This window comes from Stegodyphus dumicola, chromosome 9 (genome assembly GCF_044657685.1).
Source record: "Stegodyphus dumicola isolate Sdum_Otavi_A_Nest chromosome 9, ASM4465768v1".
Taxonomy (NCBI): domain Eukaryota; kingdom Metazoa; phylum Arthropoda; class Arachnida; order Araneae; family Eresidae; genus Stegodyphus; species Stegodyphus dumicola.
In genome coordinates this window covers 129,514,275-129,530,979 of record NC_140776.1, presented here as the reverse complement: position 1 = coordinate 129,530,979, position 16,705 = coordinate 129,514,275, and the positions used below count along the sequence as shown (strand labels likewise).

Below are 16,705 nucleotides of genomic sequence, written 5' to 3'. Positions count from 1 at the left end.
AACAATCAAGCATATCACTGCATGCGAGATATGGTTGGTGATCTGATTTCTTAAGGAGAGGAACACAAAAGCTGGTGAAATTCACACACAAATTTGTGAGGTGGGCAGATCCGTTGCAATGAGCAATTCCATGGTCAGAAGTTGAGTATGCCAATTCAATGAAGGATATTAAAAATGCCCATGATAACAAATGAGGTGGGTGCCCATCTCTGATTGGTGATTTGATTGCAGTAGTTAATGCAAAGATTATGGAAAATGGACATTTCACCATAATGAAACTTTCCCTGGAATTTCCTCAAATTTCCAGGTCCTTGTGCAAGAGACTGTGCACGAAAAACTGAAATTCCAAACACTATGTGCTAAGTACCTCACAATCTGACACAGCAGTACAGATTGAAACATATTCTTAAACCAGATCATGACTGGTGATGAGACCTAGGTGTGTCACATAACCCTGGAATCCAAACTGCAATTGATGAAATGAAGGCACAGATCATCATCCACACAGATGAAAGCCAAGCCACTAATCACATGTCACAAATTGATGTCTACAGTGTTTTGCTGATAGATTGTATGACATGTGGATAAACAGTCAACGTGGCACATTATTGCAAGGCATTTAGAAAACTGCACCATGCAATACAGAATACACATCGTGGTATGCTTTGGGATGGAATTTGGTTAACTCATGAAAATACACAAGCACACACTGTGTAAGACACGCAACAATGCCTTATGGAGTTGCGATGGGAAGTTTTTGACCACCCCTCCTACAGCCTGGATCTCATTCCAAGTGACTATCATCTTTTTAAGCATTTAAAGTCTTTTCTTGCCGGCAAGGAGTTCCAGGATGACAACAAGTCACAAATGAATTGCTACCCAATGGTTGTAATTGCAGGCGGCATTGTTCTTTTACAACAGCAACCAAACACTCGTGCTCCATTACAATGAATACCTAAGCAATAATAGCACCTATGTCAATAACTAGTCTGACCATTGTAATTCAGCATTTAATAAAAGTTAGTTCAAAATGATTGTTTCCATTTTTTGTGTTGCTCAATGGAACTTACTTCCTGGATTACCCTCGTATAACACTCAAAGTCCAGTCACATAAATTTGACCACCTCCTACTTTCGGCATTAATCTGAAATAACCAATTACAGAAGGCAGATGGCAGCATTAGCAGTGGAGGATATATAAAGGATGTTGGAAGAAAGCAAAAACATTGCAATCATTGGCATAATGTAGAAACAGAGTGTCTTATTGGATGTCCAAAGGGGCATGATCACTGGCTGTCATGTCAAGGAGAAATGGCTTATTTTGTAAACCATTTGCATGCCGCTGCAATATAAGTATCTTGCGCACTGCAAAAAAGCACTATCCAAAATCAGCAATGTGGTAAATGTGATGCATCACAGGACACAGTTAACAAAGGTGAATGACAGCTGTGGAGATGTGTTTGGATGAACAGACATGCAAATGTTGAGCAAATCGCCACCCAGATGAACCAAGGAGCTACCAACAGTATGTTCTCAACAACAGTTCAGTAAATGTTGCTGCGTATGGGCCTATGCAGTCAAGGTCCTGTTAATGACATCGACTGCATCATTAACCAGACTGTTCATGAGCGACGAAGGCTGGAATTTGGAATGTCAGTATCGAAACTGGCTGCCCAAGTGGCAACAGGTGGCTTTTTCTGATGAATCACATTTTATGCTCCATTGGACAGATGGATGTTGTTGTATATGGCATGAAACATCTGAAAACAAACACTCTGCAACAATTGCTGGAAGGGTCCAATATGAAAGAGGGAGCATTATGATCTGGGCAATGCTTTCATGGCATCCCCTGGGTCCATTTATCGTTGTGGAAGGCATGATAAATCAACAAAACTATGCATCAGTCCTTGCAGACCACCCCTAATGTTTTCCCACAACATGATTGCATTGACCAGCAAGATAATGCAATGTGTCATAGATCTTGCAGTATACATGCATGGTTCGAAGAGCACTAATGCGAGTTTACTGTACTCCCCTGGCCACCAAACTCTCTGAACTTAAACCCAATTAAGAATCCATGGGAATACCTCGATCATGTTGATAGCACCAATCAACCTCAATTGTGTAACCTAGCGCAGCTGCCCATGACACTGGAATCGGCATGGCCTTACATTCATGTGTGTAATTTCCAGAAGCCTACTGAATGTCTTCTGGCACGTCTCGCAGTGGTTCGCTCAGCAAAAGGTGGTAATTCTGGCTTTTGACAGGTGATCGCATTAACCCTCTGACTGCTCGATTTGTGGACTGAAATCGCTTCCATTTTATTTTTCATATTTTAAATCTATATATATTTTAGAATTGAAAAATGCCCTTTTTCTTTCTAGAAATATTTTTTATATAGATTTTTATCATGAGAAACTAAGTTGCAAGAAAAACCAATTTTAGATGTTATCACCAAAAAAAAAAAAAAAACTTTTTGGTGAAATTTTAGTCGAATTACAGTTAATTTCTATTTATTGCATAATATAAAAAAGTAAAATGTATACAATTTAAGAAAATATAAAGCACTGAGGGAAAAATACCTTAGAAATGCAGTTTAGTATGATAGAGTTCAAAACAGGGTTCAAGGCAAAGTCCAACTTCACAGTTTTTGCACCAGATTCAATATCTAATTAATAATTCAATAATTTAATTAAATAATCAAGATAATCGCTGAACATTTTCTAGCAGCCATTTCTGTAAGAAAAAAGGCTGCAAAAAGTGAAGTTTGAGCATTAATACCACGTGCCTTCAAATGGCACAATTTAGTGGACTAATGATATCTGTTGGGCAAAACGAAAACTAAACGCCTAATACTGTATATAATTTATTTCAATGGTTAAACGGGATGCACTCCTCAATAAAGGAAGAAAAACATATGCCCCCTGGAAATCACTGGATAAGCAAATTTTGCTACATTTGAGTTGCCTGTGGAAATCGTGGGATGATCAGCCAGAGGGTTAATGAGACTAAACTGTGTAATAGATAGAACGCTTAATGTGAACAGTCAAGCTGTCAGCAATGCCAAATATGTGTTATTCTCTGATGTTTTTTAAGTGAAAACAGATTGCTGTGTATACAGGAAAGCACATGCTAGCTTTAACACTGTGCACATTAAACACTGCACAGCTATGCACAAAATGATATAAACAAGGTACCACATAATGGTGACTGCCGCCCCATTAGCATTAACGTACTTATTTAGCAAATGCAGTTCATAATGTACTGCACAGAAAAAATGAAATGGTAATACAGGAATCTGAAAATTACAAAACAGACTATGCCTAACTGGGTAAAGTGATTAGATAAAGTTTGAAAAATATGATTTTCTTTTACATACATCATCCAGATTCAAAATATATCAAATATAAAAAGTATTTTTATTTTTTACACCACAGCCACTCAGATTGGTATAGTGAACAGGGAAGCCTGCTCCGATGATGAAAGGCTCAGGTTTTAATCCCCGAGAAAGCATGGCTGTAATTGTCTGTCCCTTCATAGGAAGGAACAGTGGCTCACCTATTAGGTGCTTCCACAATAAAGTGCCACCACGTTTGGCCTTAGTATTGGCCAAACCTAAGTTGGCTAATAAGTTTTACTAATAAAACAGGTATTATATTTTTCTTTTTAGTTATTCAGGAGAAAAACATCAATTACCTTTAGTTGTTTTTCCCATTTTTTAAGATATCATATTCAATTGATTGGTATTTCATTAAAACAAAATAAACAGATGGAAACAGCAAATACACTTTTGACCACTTGTGTATCAGTTCAAAGGGAAAAAAAATACAGGAATGTTCATTTAAAGATGTTTTGTTTACTAAACAATGAAGTATTATAGTTTTTTGAATTATGTAAGGTTTGAAAAGCATGCGCATTAGCATACTCACACACTTCACTAAAAAGGCCAAAAGAAACATTTAAGTTATTATTTCTCTTATGTAAAACTAGTCATATTAATAACGATTGTTATGAACAGCATATTACTGATTAAAAGCAAAATAAGACACACTATCCTTAGGCTTGTCTAAATCTCAAACAGCACAAAAAATAGAAGGTATTTAGAAGACATCTTAAAATTCAGTTTATAGATGAAATCTATGACATACAAAGGTCAAATGGCACAAAGTTCTTTTACTAGAAAGAAAGAAAGAAAGAAAGGGGGGGGAACCATAAGATTACATTTTTTTTAAATGCTAGAACTCTATCTCAGTTACCAAACACTCAGATATTCTATTAAAACCTAAAATTCCAATTTCTGAACATTTTTTATCATTCTAATTACAACTAAAAACACTTAAAGTCTCATTAGAGTTTTACTCATACTTTCATGATCTGAACAAAAACATAAAAACAATTGTTATTTTAACTCCACATTATGGCTTACCAGCAGCCCAAGTAGTACAGTCACTGAACACTGGTAGTTCGGTTTGAATTTCGAATCCTGCAAATGGGTTGGCTGCATGGGCATTTTCATGTTTTCCCCACGTGTAACGTTTAATACAAGCCAGTTTTCCTAAGAAAGTTCTCCACGAAGGTATCCCTCCCTTCCATGCAGTGCCTTAGGGTGGAACATTTAAATAATAATATGCATTTAAAAAGAATAATTCATGCTTTCATTAATGCTCACAGAGAATTGGGATGGTTTGGTTTTGGTTTAGTTGATTATGGTAAAGGACACAATGACTATCTGCTATGGGGAGAGATGCCTACGTGGACCTTCTAGTGGAAATTGGTTTCTTGCATACATATGAACCCTAGGCTAGCTAGGCTTATACTAATGGGCTAGCTGCTAGCCTGGAATTGAACCCAGGTGGGAACTACCAGTGTTCAGTGATTTTAACAATACAGAGAACTGAGAGTTGCTCACATAAATGCACACAAAAACTGAGAAGACATGTTTCATAATTCTTTTTTCATTTTATAATAATTAAAAAATGAATTTACAAATTTAATTTAAAAATTAACTGCAAAATTCTGGCAAGAAATAATTAAAAATTTATAAATAGTGATAAAATTCTAAATTATTGAATTAGCAAGAAAAACATAACTATTCGATGATATTTGTTAATGTTAATATTTCATCAGATTAAAAAAAAATCTAACTTGGGAAAAAGAAAATTGATACCTTTCTTTTAGAATGCTTAACTGAAACCACTTTAGGTTCATCATATGTAGGTGTATCTGAAGACTCAGATTCTTCAGAATCAGAATCCTCATCAGCAGAATCTTCTTCCACTTGGTTTTCATCAGGAGGATCCCACTGTGTTTGTCTACAATAAATAAATTAACGTATAAAGAATAAGTTAATTATAATAAAACATTTCCAAATCAGCATCAAATCCAAATCAGATTTTTAACAAATTCCCTCAGTTTTTAAAGTTTTCTAGTCAGTAATTAGTTAAAATGATAGAAGTTTTTCTTCTGATAATTTAAATTAAAATTAAGAGACCATAATCCAACCTTGAAATATGAAAACCAGAAATCTTCATGAGGTTTTTGCACTGCACAGTGATACTATTTCAAAAGAAATCCCAAAACACTTAAATTCAATTTCAGGTTGTTAAAAACTATCATATTTTCCACCTCTTACAAAGCTGCTTCCCGAAGAATTAAAAAACTTAAAAACAGTTGCACATTTGCAGCTGTCATGGACAGAAAATTTTAATATTAAGAGCAGGTAAAGTACTGCAGAGCACAGAAAGCAAGTTCTTATTTTTTAAATACTTCTGTGATAAAAATAAAATTAACAGTTAATGAACATACTACTTAGTTATGTAAAACAAAATGATACACAAAAATAACATATTAAACATTAGTTGAATCTTCATTAGAAGTTCTACAAATGTCTCTAGTAGAAAAAGACAATCTTGATCATATAAAATAAGTTAATAAGAAAAATTATGCTGTAAACTACTACAGATAGGGGAATAAAATGTGCATAATTAAAATTTCATTTATTGCTGGGAAATATTTTCATTTGTAAAGTCTAAAAATTAAAAAAATGGGAGATTCTGTGATCTACTAAGAGACCTGAAGAAACAATAGAAAACTAGAAGATTTGGCAGCTATATCAGAGGACAAAAAAATTTTATTTACCATTTGCATAAAAGTAACTAAAAGGCCCCATATATATGGTACAAGTGATCTTAATATTTATTACAGTATGTTTTTAAGTTATTATATGGTTCAGAATGTAAAAAGAAAGGGAATGTTATCAACAACTATAATTATAAAAGCAGTTTAATACACAAGCTGTAGAGTAAAAGTAGCTTGATCAAGTATAATAACATCCACCAATATAAACATATCTAAAATTATTTTGCTAACACTGCTGAAACTTCAGCTACCCATTCCCCAGCAAGATGATAGCTTTATTTTACCAAGCTGGTTGCCTGTATTTTTTTTTTTTTTTTTTACTTGTGGTTGTTGCTGAAGGCCAAAACTCTGAAATATTTCCCATGGCCAATAGAACATCCATTCCATTAATTTGGAGTCATTCCAGGATTACATTTCCTTGCTTATGAGTTTTCTGGGACCACCAGATTCATACTTTCTAGGTCAAAAAATCTATCAGCCAGAACCAGGGAGGAAAAGATAATTAAAAATACTGCAACATTCCATAAATCAACTACGAATACCAAATACTTCCCCTCTTTATGGAACAAACAGCCAAATGAGCCATTATTTTTTCGTTTTTTTTCTTCAGTAAGGCTAAAGCAAGGGATTTTTAGGGTTTCCCTTTCTTGGAAAGGAGATATAGGTTAGATTACACTATTTAAATAGGGCAAAGCCACATAGACTATCTGTCGAAGAAGAGTGATGCTTTCACAGAGGACTTTCTGAGAGAAAATGGCTCATTACTCATGCGGAAAACTACAAAAACTGATCATGCAGTCAGCCTGCTTACTTGGTTTCAAACCACAGCAGGTAAAACTCCAGTATGCTGCAGTCTGAACCACACAGACACTGGTGGAGTTTGGAAGGGAAGGGAAGGGTAAAAATTTGAAATTGGAATATTTATGCATAATTATTAGCCTTCACGCTGTCAAAGCAAAAACTGAGAAATGCCGCATTATTGCCAGAACATTTAAAGTAATCAAAGGGTTAAAAAGGTTGATATCAAGATTCTAACTTAAGATGCACTCCTGCATTGCAAAACATGCAAATCAAAGAAGTAAATGGCTTACATACTTGTACATATATAATACATTATCTTTCTTAATTTTTTTTTATTGGTGTGCATATATATATATCAAAACCACAAAGACAGGAAAGATATGAAATTTAAAACCAGTAAAATCTATTTTAAAATTCTTCCATATTTTGTGGTTTTGGTTCTAAATTTCTTTCTATTTTGTCCATAATTAATTAATTTTTCAGCAGCATATGGTGCAGAAATAATATTGAGATATTTTTGTTAGAAAACAACTTGGCATTCGGAATTTATTACTTTTATAGTACATATGCATATATGTATAATTATTATAATAACCATATGTATAATATATAAAATAATTTTTGATTAAAAGCTTCACAATAGCAGCTACAGAATTTAAACTGTAAGTTAGAATTAAAATTAAATATTTTTTAGCCTATATTTTTGTACATACAAGTAATGAAGACATTACAATTATATAATATTCTTATACTGGTTTGATATGCATTGATATTTCTAAATTCCCCATAAGTTTTTACAACAAATTTCTCATAAAAATGTTCTTTTTTGATCGTATCGGAGAATTGCCTCGATATTTGAAAATTATTCATTTAAATATAAATTTTATATACTAGTTTCTCATGATTAAAAGAATTCAAACATGCAAGGCAGACGAAATGTAATCATACCCAAATTATTGCAAATTTTTTGGGGGAGAGTTAATTCCCCTTGATAAGTCAACCCTCTTCTGAAAAATCAGCAATAATTTACTTAATACTGGCACCTGCTATCATAACTTAGATAGGCATATGATTATTTAAAGCACAAGAAGGCTAGATGTATCAGGAATGATATCAATCTAAGAAAAATTGTCCTGTATTTATGACACACATGAGAGAACCATATAAAACATCCAGACTGCCATAACTTGAAGTGCTTTCTTATTCATTCAGCTGTTTCATGTATTTAGTCAGTGACGGGTCTTGTAACATTTTAAAATGAAGACATGTGAAACTTCTTTATATGTTCTTATTATCAGCACTGGAGGAGAAGATTTTTAGTGAAATTCTGATCCCAAACCACTGTCTATATCTGCTAAAATATTTAATTTTATGATAGGAAATGGATTCCTATTAGATACGAGGGCCATCCAGGAAGTAGATTACGTTTCCGTCTGTGTCCGCTAGGGGCGGGGCTAGCGCGGCCATCTTGGGGTCAGAGCGTTGCGCAGCTCAGTCTGCATCTAGCCGTGCTAGTGAGAGGTTCGTGCTGTGCTCCGTTCAGATACTGTGACGGTTTGAATTGTCTGCGTTAATTGAAAATCCCGCGAGCTGCGAGGTGCGCTCAGTAATAAGGTTTCTGACTGCAAAAAACTGTAAACCGATAGAAATCTATCGGCAGCTTCGTGAAGTGTATGGGGACAACATTATCACTGAAGGTGGAGTGCGTCAGTGGGTCATAAGATTTCAAAATGCCCGAACCAATGTTCACGACGGAGATCGAAGTGGGAGACCCAGCATAGTGACCGCCGAACTTCTCGAAAAAGTCGATGCTAAAGTCCGTGAAAATCGAAATTTCACAATAATGGAACTTTCTTTGAGTTTTCCACAAATTTCGCGAAGTTTGTTGCACGAAATCATCAGCGAAAAGCTTGGTTACCACAAGTTTTGTGCAAGATGGATTCCAAAAATCTTGACAGAGGACCACAAAAATCAGCGAATGGCTGCAGCGTTGAACTTTTTGGACGCTTACCATAAGGATGGGGACTCTTTACTCGATCGCATCGTTACTGGTGACGAAACATGGGTGAAACATGTGAACTGTGAAACGAAATTGCAATCAATGCAGTGGGGGCACACAAGTTCTCCCCAAAAACCCAAGAAATGCATGCAAACAATGTCGGCAAGGAAGATGATGGCGACTGTTTTTTGGGACAGAAAAGGTGTAATTTTGGTGGACTTCCTGGAAAGAGGCACTACAATAAACTCTCAAAGGTATTGCCAAACTCTCCAAAAACTCAGAAGAGCAATTCAAAACAAGCGCAGAGGAATGTTGAGCTCTAAGATCTTGTTGATTCACGACAACGCCCGGCCCCACACGGCAAATGTCACTCGTAAAGTTCTTGAATCTTTTAAGTGGGAGTTGTTTCCTCATCCGCCGTACAGTCCCGACCTGGCACCGAGCGACTTCCACCTATTCCCAGCAATGAAGAAGTGGCTGGCTATGCAGCGTTTTGATGACGACGCACAGCTGCAAGAAGAGGTAACGAAGTGGTTGAAGGCGCAGGCGGCCGAATTTTTCGACGAAGGAATTTCCAAGCTCGTACATCGCTACGATAAATGCCTTAATTTGTATGGTGACTATGTAGAAAAGTAGTATTTGAGTGTGGCTTTCATCTGTATATAATAAAATTTGTTTCCTATACTTTGTTTATTTTTTTATTCCAAAACGTAATCTACTTTCTGGATAGCCCTCGTATGAACTGGAATATTTACCACAAAAATTTTAATTAACAACTTTTGACATATTTATATGGTTCTATCAAGTTTGTTTTTATATATGTGCTTTCCTTTTTTGAAATGTGCAATTTTGATACATGCCATTGCAGATTTTGAACTACTTTTAGGTGTATTGCAGTTCTTTAATACGGGGGCTATTCAGAAAATAACTTACGTTTTGCCACTACATGGTGAGAGATGGCATTAGTATCAGCATCTTGGTGTATTTACTGAATCTTTACGCATTTAGCTGTAATCGTTGGCAGTAAGTGTTGCCTCTGCTTTGTTCATAGTGAATGTTTAAAATGTGTGCGGCAATAGAAAATCTCGCCAGTTGTGAAGTGCAATCAGTAATTAGATTTTTGGTCATCAAAAAACTGAGATCAGTTGAAATTTATCGGGAACCTTGCACGGTGTATGGAAACGACATAATGAGTGAAGCTGGAGTAGACAATGGTGTATCATGTTTAAAATTGATCGCACTAATGTTCACGAGGAAGTGTGAAGTGGTCGGCCGAGCATTATTAATGCTGAACTGGTAAAGAAAATCAACGAAAAGATTCATGGAAACCGCCGCTACAGAATTTTTGAGCTCTCACTTGAATTTCCTCAAATTTTATGAACATTGTTGATTGGTGTTGTGATGCAAGACCTAGGCTATCACAAGTTTTGTGCCAGATAGGTATCAAAACTCTTGTCAGATGACCACAAAACATGTCAGAACATGGCAGCCTCTTTGACATTTCTTGAGGTGTACCACGAACATGGTAAATCACTTCTTGATTGTGTCTTAATAGGAGATAAGACATGGTAAAGTTTGTGACTTGTAAGACAAAACAACAGTCTATGGAGTGGGGTCACAAAAGTTCTCCCAGAAAACCAAGGAAATGCAAACATTGTCATCAAGAAAAATCATAGAAACTGTTTTCTGGAAGAGGGAAGGTGTGCTTCTAGTGAATTACTATGAACGTGGTGAAATAATAAATAATGAGAGATATTGTGAAGCATTAAAGAAATTAAGAAGAGAAATATAAAACAAGCACCAAGGAAAGTCTGAGTTCCAAGGTTTTTTTCATTCATGACAGCGCATGGCTCAAGGATGGTTTCGGATGGGAGTTATTCGGTCATCCACCATACAGTCTGGACCTTGCTCCTAGTGATTTCTACTTGTTTACACACATAAGACTTGTCTTTCACAGTGTTTCAATGATGACGAGAGGAACTGCATGCAGGCGTTTGTGTATTGAAGTCTCAGGTAGCAACCATTCTATGACGATGGAATTAACAAGCTCATGTACTGTTATAAAAATGTTTATTTATTTATTTTTTTTTTAAATTCTAAAACGTACTTTACTTTTTGAATAGCCTATGTAGTTTTGGCACAATTCTCTTGGGTATTAAGATTTCCTAATTTCAATTTGCAATAGTTTTACATTTCCTTTCCTGGGAGATAATCACGGAAGGAAAACTGATGATTAAATTTATATACACATACATACAATAAGTTACAGCTATTCAAAAACTGTAATAAAAATAAATAGGTTTTGTAGTCATCTCATAAACTAGAACTTTGCTGTTAAATAAAATTAAAACCGAATTTAAAAAGCATATCCAGTTGTTCCTACACTTTTTGCTCCTTTAGAACACAGATCAAAGTAAATAAAAAAAGTATCAAAATGCTCTGGAAAAGCATATTATCATTTGAATAAAAAATAATAATACATTAGATTAAAAATTTCACTGATTGCTATTTCAGAATTTTATCATTTGCATAAGATTTTATTTCTGATGTAATGACAACATACACCTCAAATACAGTCTACAATTTTGCAATTGATGTGCATATATGGCATTAAAAATGACTTAATGTTGTAAATATTAAACATAAAAAGTTTTTGAATGATTCACTTTCTTATGCTGATGAATAATGCATTTTTATAACATGGGGGGGGGGAAATTGACATTGTTGATGACTTTTAATTGGTAACAATTTTCTGTCCGAAAAAGTTTACATTTCAAGTAGTGAAAACAATAACACCAATTTCAGGTTTAAGAAAAAAATGACAGATTTCTTAGTGAAGATTTTAAATATTCACATGCAGTTATTATTTTAAGTCTTATAAACTTAATCTCATATATATTTTCAATGGTAACAGTTTCTTTAGATTTAAAATATAAATATAAAGTCTATTTTTATATTTAAACTAAATGTTGCAAGCAGGTACTTATATCATTGCAAAATTAATCAAATGAGACTGTTAAACACATATTCTCTGATGATGGCTCAGGAAGATTTGCTAATTTTTGCCTCTAAACATGTGAAAGTATAATAAAAATTCTATTCAAATCTGCTATTCAATAAAAATAATAGTAACATTTTGTGGGGTTGGAAGTATTTTAATTAGGAATAAATAACTGCATCTGTAAAAGGAATATATTCTAACTAATGATGATTACATGACTGCTAATTTAGGGTTTCATATCATATGTTTTGTCATTCCAAAATTACTTTACTTCTGGATATGCAGAAATACTTCTTTTACTAGTTATAACTGTATCTGTGTTTTCAGGTCTGCCATACAATCACTCTTTAATCAAACTGCTATCATAAAGTTGAGATTAAGTTTATCACTCAATAATAAATAAACTGACAAAAGTAAGCTGAAAAATTTGGTCATACTCTTTATAATGGCTGAAATAAACACAGTCATTCAAATTTTCAACATAAAAGAAAGACTAATTTTAACGAACATCTAAAACCCATTTTTACCTGGTAATTGAGTGATAATAATAAACATTGCCTTCAGAATCAGTGGCTGTCCTCCAGTTCTTAGGAAGCTTCACAGGCTTAGGTTCCTCTTTAACTGCAGGTGCAGGGGGCTGAACAGTCACTGATGTTGTAGCCTGCACAGGCAATGCATTAGTTGTCTGAACTGGTAAAGAAGCAGCAGTTGTTTGCACAGGGACCTGAACCAGAAATTCTTAGATTATTAATTGCTTTGCATTTTTAAGTAAATTTTGAAAAGCTAAGCAGTTTAAACTTTTGTTTGGAGAAACATTACACACTAATACCTATAAAGCAAATTAAACAGAATAATGTTCTATTAACTAGAACGATGGTTCCTCAAGTATGGGTTGCAACTCACCAATAGGTTAAGAGAAAATTTAATATACATATTTAATCACAGGATTTTTTATTATCTAATCCTTTCCTTCAAGACAACAGTTTCTATTTTAATACTTTTAAATTACCATTACTTTGTAAACCTAATTTTTATTTTCAATAGACAATTTTTTCAATAATATGGGAATAATTTTTGAAGCCCAAGAAAAACAGTTTCTAAGAAATAAAACATCAGTAGATACACTGGTCAAATTAAGAAAGCCTTAATATTTCCAATTAAGAAACAGGAGACATATACAGTACAAAGTCAATAATCCGGAATGATCAATAATCAGGACCTCAAAACCACAAACTTTACGCATGTGTGTAGAGAATGCACATACATTATGTATGCGCACATTGAAAGAAATGTTTAATGAAGTAAACAAATAAATATTAAGCTTTTTTTTTTTTGTTTGTTTTTGTAAAATTTGATACCCTTTAGATCATAATTGCTTTTTATTTCATAAATTATGGTTTCATAATTTTAATAGTATAATTTCTGCATGCCATCTTACCAGATTTAAATTGATGATCTATAATCCGGAAAAACCCCTAATTCGGAATCGCCGAAGTCGAGACAAGTCTGGATTACGGACTCTGTACTGTATTAAGAAAAAAGAGAAACATAAATGCCCTATTGTCCGACACTATTGTTCAGAAAATCTCATCTATTTTTCTGCGGCTAAAATAATCAAAGACCATCTCCTGTTGATAAAACAGATTTTCTAGAGGCTTTTTGTATTTATAAAACTTTCAGTTCTAATTAACAGCCCCTATTCCAGCCTGTCTTTACCCTCAGCTTTTAAGGAAATTATTTGATAACTGTTTCCATTTTTCATCAATAGATAGCAACAGTAACTTGACATCTTTCCTCTCAGTGTTATAGCTAGAGCATAGGCTTCTCTTTTGTCATCTGCACTTCTGTAGCTGAAGAAGAATGTTTTACAATCAAAATTAAAAGCCCTTTGAAATTAGTCCATCAAATTTACTGAACGTTATGTTGATTTTGCACCTCTAATAACCATTATTTGCAGATTTATATTAACTCAGATAAGCATATTATTATTCAAAGCACAACACGGCTAGATGTGTCTTAAAGGATAACAATTTCGGAAAAATTGTCCTGTATTTATGACACACATGATAAGAACCATACAAAAACATCCAGACTGCCATAACTTGAAGTGCTTTTTTATTCATTCAACTGTTTTATCTTTTTAGTCACTGACAGGTTTTGAAACATTTTTAAAAAAATAGAGGTGAATCTTCTTTATATGCTTTTGCTATCAGCACTGCTGAAAATTTCTAGTGAAAGTCTGATTCCAAACCACTGTCTATATCTGCTAAAATATTTAATTTTATGATAGGAAGTGAATTCGTTTTATATATGAACTGTAATATTTGACACAGAAATTTTAATTAACAACATCTTTTGACCAAAAAAATGAAAAATAAATAATTTCCAATGGAAATAAATATAAATCAACTTCCACTTATCTAACACAGAAGTGTTTTGGTTCTCAGAAAAATGAGGTTTTATAAAATATTATACGGAACTATATATATATGCGTATAATAAATATCATAAAGGATACACATTTTTTTTTCCTGAGGATCAATAACACATATATTTGTTCCTTGGATGAATAAGCAGTTTCCCAGTGAGATTAAATTGCAATTGCTGTAATGTGGCAGTAAATCATAATGGCCATGAAAGCAAACGGTATACAGTCAAAAGTCGTTAATTCGGACACCCATAATTCGGAATGATCTATAATCCGGACCTCAAAGCTACAAACTTTCTGCGCATGAGTCGCGTTGACGCATGCGCGTAAGACCTTTACCGCTGCGAATTTGCGTGCGCAAAATACGTTTACGAATGCGCGTTTAATGTATAATGGACGGGATAAGCTAAGCTAAAATTATCTAATTATCTATTTCAGTTAATGTTGCAGATTGCGTTGTTCCTTAATCTTCGAATTGGATCCGGATTATTATTTTTTGCAGACTGTTAGAGCAATTTTATAAAAGTAAGCTTGAACTTTCGATTATGTCAAATAGAATTTCCGATATATATTTACTAATATGTAAAGGATATACAAAGCGAAAGTATCTTTCGGAGTCCATTAAACAAAAAATGGATAAAGGCATATTCTTTGTTTATCTAAACTTTGTTTATCTTTAACGCTGCGGCGGCGTGCAATGAATTGGAAGTTGATTTATCAGCACTATCCTTATCTTAAGGGCAGATGTTTTTATTTTATTTGGCTTATAATTGCTTACTCAATGTAGTATTTCATCTCAATGTACTCCGTCTTTGATATGATTTAAATCAAATGCCTCGTCATTATAATTCGCTTCCGATAGCGAAGAAAGTGACATAGGTTATTGAAAACGAAAAAATTTCGATTGAGAAATTAGTCGGTATTCTCGATACAGCAATTATAGGACTTGAACAGCGGAACTTTGTAACTGAACAAGAAATTATGTCTGTTTATAGAATTAAAGAGAATGTATTATCACATAAAAAACGAAGCAACTGAAACAACTTACATTGAAAGAAATGTTTAATAAAGTAAACCAATAAATATTAAGCTTTTCTTTTGTCAATTTTGATACCCTTTAGATCATAATTGTTCTTTATTTCGTAAATTACGGTTCCATATTTTTACTTTTATAATTTCTGCATGCCATTTTACCAGATTTAAACTGATGATCTATAATCCGGAATCGCCGAAGTCCCGACGAGTCCGGATTAACGACTTTTGACTGTACCAAAAATATGAGCTATTGTACAGCGTTGCCACTTGAACAGGAAAATGAAATTCCCTGACGTTTCCAGGTTTGTTTTAAGAAAATTCCAGTCTGTCCGTGTAATGCACATTGGCTGCACTGAGAGGTAAATAAATTATGGTACCACTTGAAAACAAAATAATTTGCAAATTACATACGACTTGTATACATAATATATAACCCCCAAAACATTACTATTATAACTATATAATAGGAATTGTATTCTCCAATGCAGATTGAGATTAGAATCTGCCCAATCTGGATTAAAAAATATCTTTTATTGCAAACATTTTGCAGCTAAACAAAAGAAAAATCTATTTAATGATATTTTTAAATAAATTCAGGTATTTTACATTTATTTAACAGCATACATAAGCAAAAAAATATGTGCATTAAATTTTGTGATGGTATGTTATCATACTGCTAGAATTCAGGATTAATTAGAGAAAATTTCCTGAAATCTGAAAGTATTATTTATTAATAATAAATAAATTTAGAGGGAAGAAGCAACATTAAGATAATTATTTAAAAATTGAATTAGAATATAATCAATGATATTTTGGCGAATATATTTATATTAAATGGTTAGGTAAGTAACTGATTACTATTTTTTTATTTTACTGCAAAATGACAAACAAGGCTTTTATTAAAAAAAGGCGGGTTCGAAAGATTTTGCGGTAAAACCCTAGTATATGCTACAGCCTTGGTCCGATTTTGAAAATTGTCGCCAAGACCAAAATGACCCATTTACTGCTATCATAATGTCCCCAAATCCTGTGTATACGGTACATGGAGGTTAGATTAGAATACATGGAGGCTATTCTAACCTCCATGGTACTTTATACTAGGATTAAACCGATTTTATTTTATATGATGAATACCTATTTTCCTTAGTTCAACATGCACTGCATATGCACATGCGAGTCTCTCGATTCTTGAGGTTACTGGAAACTTGCTTTGCCTTTCTAAAAGACAATCTGATTGGAGCTGCAGAAATTGGCTCTATGCCAACAGGCCGACATAATTTGCAAAGAAAGTGATCGTTTCCAAC

At 33.7% G+C, this 16,705-nt stretch overlaps 1 protein-coding gene across 1 annotated transcript in view; it reads right to left on the bottom strand.

Moving 5' to 3' along the window:
• Positions 1–16,705, bottom strand: part of LOC118190866 (histone-lysine N-methyltransferase SETD2-like) — a 150,002-nt gene that overhangs the window by 11,523 nt on the left and 121,774 nt on the right. The window contains exons 17-18 of the mRNA XM_085824106.1: positions 12,466–12,662; positions 5,167–5,311 (exon numbers count right to left, since the gene is read on the bottom strand). Of these exons, the coding sequence (XP_085680232.1) occupies positions 5,167–5,311; positions 12,466–12,662 (342 nt within the window). The remainder of the gene's footprint in view (positions 1–5,166; positions 5,312–12,465; positions 12,663–16,705) is intronic.